Here is a 2720-nt window from a genome sequence, read left to right on the forward strand (position 1 = left end):
ACTCCTTCAAGACTGTTGGAAAAGCATTAATCAAGGCAAATGGTGGCTATTTGAACTTTTTTGGTTACTACATGATTCCATATGTGTTATTTCCTAGTTTTGATGTCTTCACTATTATTCTACAATGTAGAAAACAGTAAAAATAAAGAAAATCCTTGAATGAGTAGGTGTGTCCAAACTTTTGACCGGTACTGTACATAACTAATATCTAGTGTAGTGTTTCTTGATGTGAGAACTTTTGTGATAAAGACATGATGATCTGGTCATCTGTAGTGCTTCTGAGAACAGAGCAGAGGCCTGAAGAAGCCCTGTGAGACAGCATGAGGGCAGAGGGCAGAGGGCAGAGGGCAGGGTCTGTTTCCCTTTCTCTCCCTTCAAACAAATGACAACATTTTGACTTTTCGTCATCCTGTGGTTTCCTGATTTTGTCTTCTTGCAGATCAATGAATAACCGCAAAATGACTAAAGCAATGATCTCGTTCTCTCCTCCCTCTCTCCTCCCTCCCAGGCTGTGAGACCGCTCTTCTCTTCCCTATGCGTTCCCGTCGCATCTTCTCCTCGGTGACCCCAGACCTCCCTCTCTCCCTGTCTTTCTTCACCGTGTGCCTGTGGGCTAAGCCCGTCTCCATATCCAACAGAACCGTGCTGTTCTCCTACGGAACCAAACGGAACCCCTATGAGATACAGCTCCTTCTCAGCGGAACCAGGGCTCTCTTCACCGTGGGAGGAGAGGCTCACCTGGTGGAGGGGCGGGGCGTGGTGAAAGGAGGAGGAGTTTGGACCCACCTATGTGGGTCTTGGAGCTCTGAGCAGGGCATAGCGTCACTATGGGCCGATGGACACAGAGTGGCATTCACACCCGGGGTGGCCGAGGGCCGCATGTTACCCGATGGAGGCTCACTCCAGCTTGGGCAAGAGAAGAACGGCGGTGGGGTCTCTGGAGGGTCAGGTGGCAGTGGGAGTCAGCTGCCTGGGTTTGAGGGAGGCTTCGATGCCAAGTTGGCATTCGCTGGGAAGATGACGGGGGTGAACATGTGGGACCGTGTGCTGGCGGAGGATGAGATATCCCAGCTGGCTTTGCAGGACGGCAAGGGGTGTGAGCAGAGGGGGAATGTAGTTGGGTGGGGCTTGACGGAGATTGTGCCTCATGGGGGCGCTCAGTTCATCAACTAACTCTAATGACGTTTTCATCATCATCATCATCATCATCATCATCATCATCATTTAAATCAACTCTAACATCATCATCTTCATCATCATAATCATCATCATTTAAATGAACTATCATTATCATCATTTAAATGAACTATCATTATCATCATTTAAATGAACTATCATTATCATCATCGTCCTCGTCATCTAACTCTGCTGCCCCTAAGACCTGCAGTGCAGAACAGCCCAACCAGCTGAGACTGCAACAACAATGTGAACATGAACAACAACAACAACAACATTCCTCTGAATGTGCCCTGTTTGAGGAGTGTTTCCCATTTAGAGAAGCAGGAGAGTGGTAACACACATGTACACACATGTACACACACACACACACACACACACACACACACACACACTCTTCGTGAGAAGCATTAGTATACATAGCCTTAGGAGGAGAAGTGGGGAAAACAACATTTACCAAAGATTTCAAGAGAAGAAAGGAGAGGAAGAACAGAGGAGAGAGAGAGACAAAGAGCTCATTGTGTGGAAGGAGGGATGCTTTGGGTCAACTGTCTGCAAGGGTCACCACTAGATGGCCATGCTAGAGAGGACAAAATTGGCTATATCATCAGAAGTATTGTGCAAGTACGTTAGCTGTTTGTTATTAATCGAGTGTTAGGGTTAAGGGGTAAGGTAAATGGTAAATGTTGAGGTTTGGGTTAGTTGTTAAAGTGGCATTGTGGTTAAAAAACACTTTACATTCGTCCTCTCTGGCATGGCTGCGTAGTGACAACCATCTGCAAGCTGCCATGGGAGGTTTTAATCATTCTATTACCTTATAATCTTGTGTTTCCGGAAAAAGTTGTTTCCAACTTGTTTCCAACTTTGTATTTATCAAAGTGTTTACATTCAGATGTGACAAACATAATATTTCAGTTGTTTTGTGTTTTGCTTTGCTTTCCATATATCCAGAGGGGTTTATTGTCTTTGAGACAGAAACACTTGATTTGAAAAGCGGAACTGTGGACAATGTTTACAGAATCTGTTACGACTATCTCTGCTCATTTGTTAAAGTTAGTAGGCAATGTGTATCATACTGTAAATTATTTTGTGTTTTTTTGTCAAGAAGTAAAAATGAATGTATTTTGTATATAAATATTTTTGGATTAGAATTGGAGACGAAGGTATTAATAAAACGACATTTTAACATTATGCCTCTGATGCATTTCTTCATCACCAACAGGAAAGACAAGTTTAAGCAGAGTGATGTTTGTTTCCATTTTGATCTATTTCCCCATTTTAGTCATCTTACAACAGTTGTTGAGTCATTATTGCATATTAACTTAATTCAACAGTCTTTCACTTTATTTAGATAGCCCCAATGTACATCTACAGAGGGTTACTAGAGTGTTAGTAAATGCACTGAACATGCTCATCAGTTGATACTTACACTATATACACAAAAGTATGTGGACACCCCTTCAAATCAGTGGATTTGGCTATTTCAGACACGCCTGTTGCTGACAGGTGTATAAAATTGAGCACACAGCCATGCAATCTCCATA

At 43.3% G+C, this 2720-nt stretch overlaps 1 protein-coding gene across 1 annotated transcript; it reads left to right on the top strand.

Annotated features, from left to right (window-relative positions):
- Positions 1 to 508: 508 nt before the first annotated feature.
- LOC311117943 (pentraxin-related protein PTX3-like) lies at positions 509 to 2360 on the top strand (the record flags this gene model as incomplete). Its single annotated transcript, XM_084192835.1, has 1 exon — positions 509 to 2360. A coding segment is annotated over one exon (665 nt), but the record flags the coding sequence as incomplete, so codon positions are not given.
- Between the last annotated feature and the right edge of the window lie 360 nt (positions 2361 to 2720).

Source organism: Coregonus lavaretus (assembly GCF_964263955.1).
Source record: "Coregonus lavaretus genome assembly, contig: HAP1_SCAFFOLD_6049, whole genome shotgun sequence".
In the NCBI taxonomy this organism is placed as follows: domain Eukaryota; kingdom Metazoa; phylum Chordata; class Actinopteri; order Salmoniformes; family Salmonidae; genus Coregonus; species Coregonus lavaretus.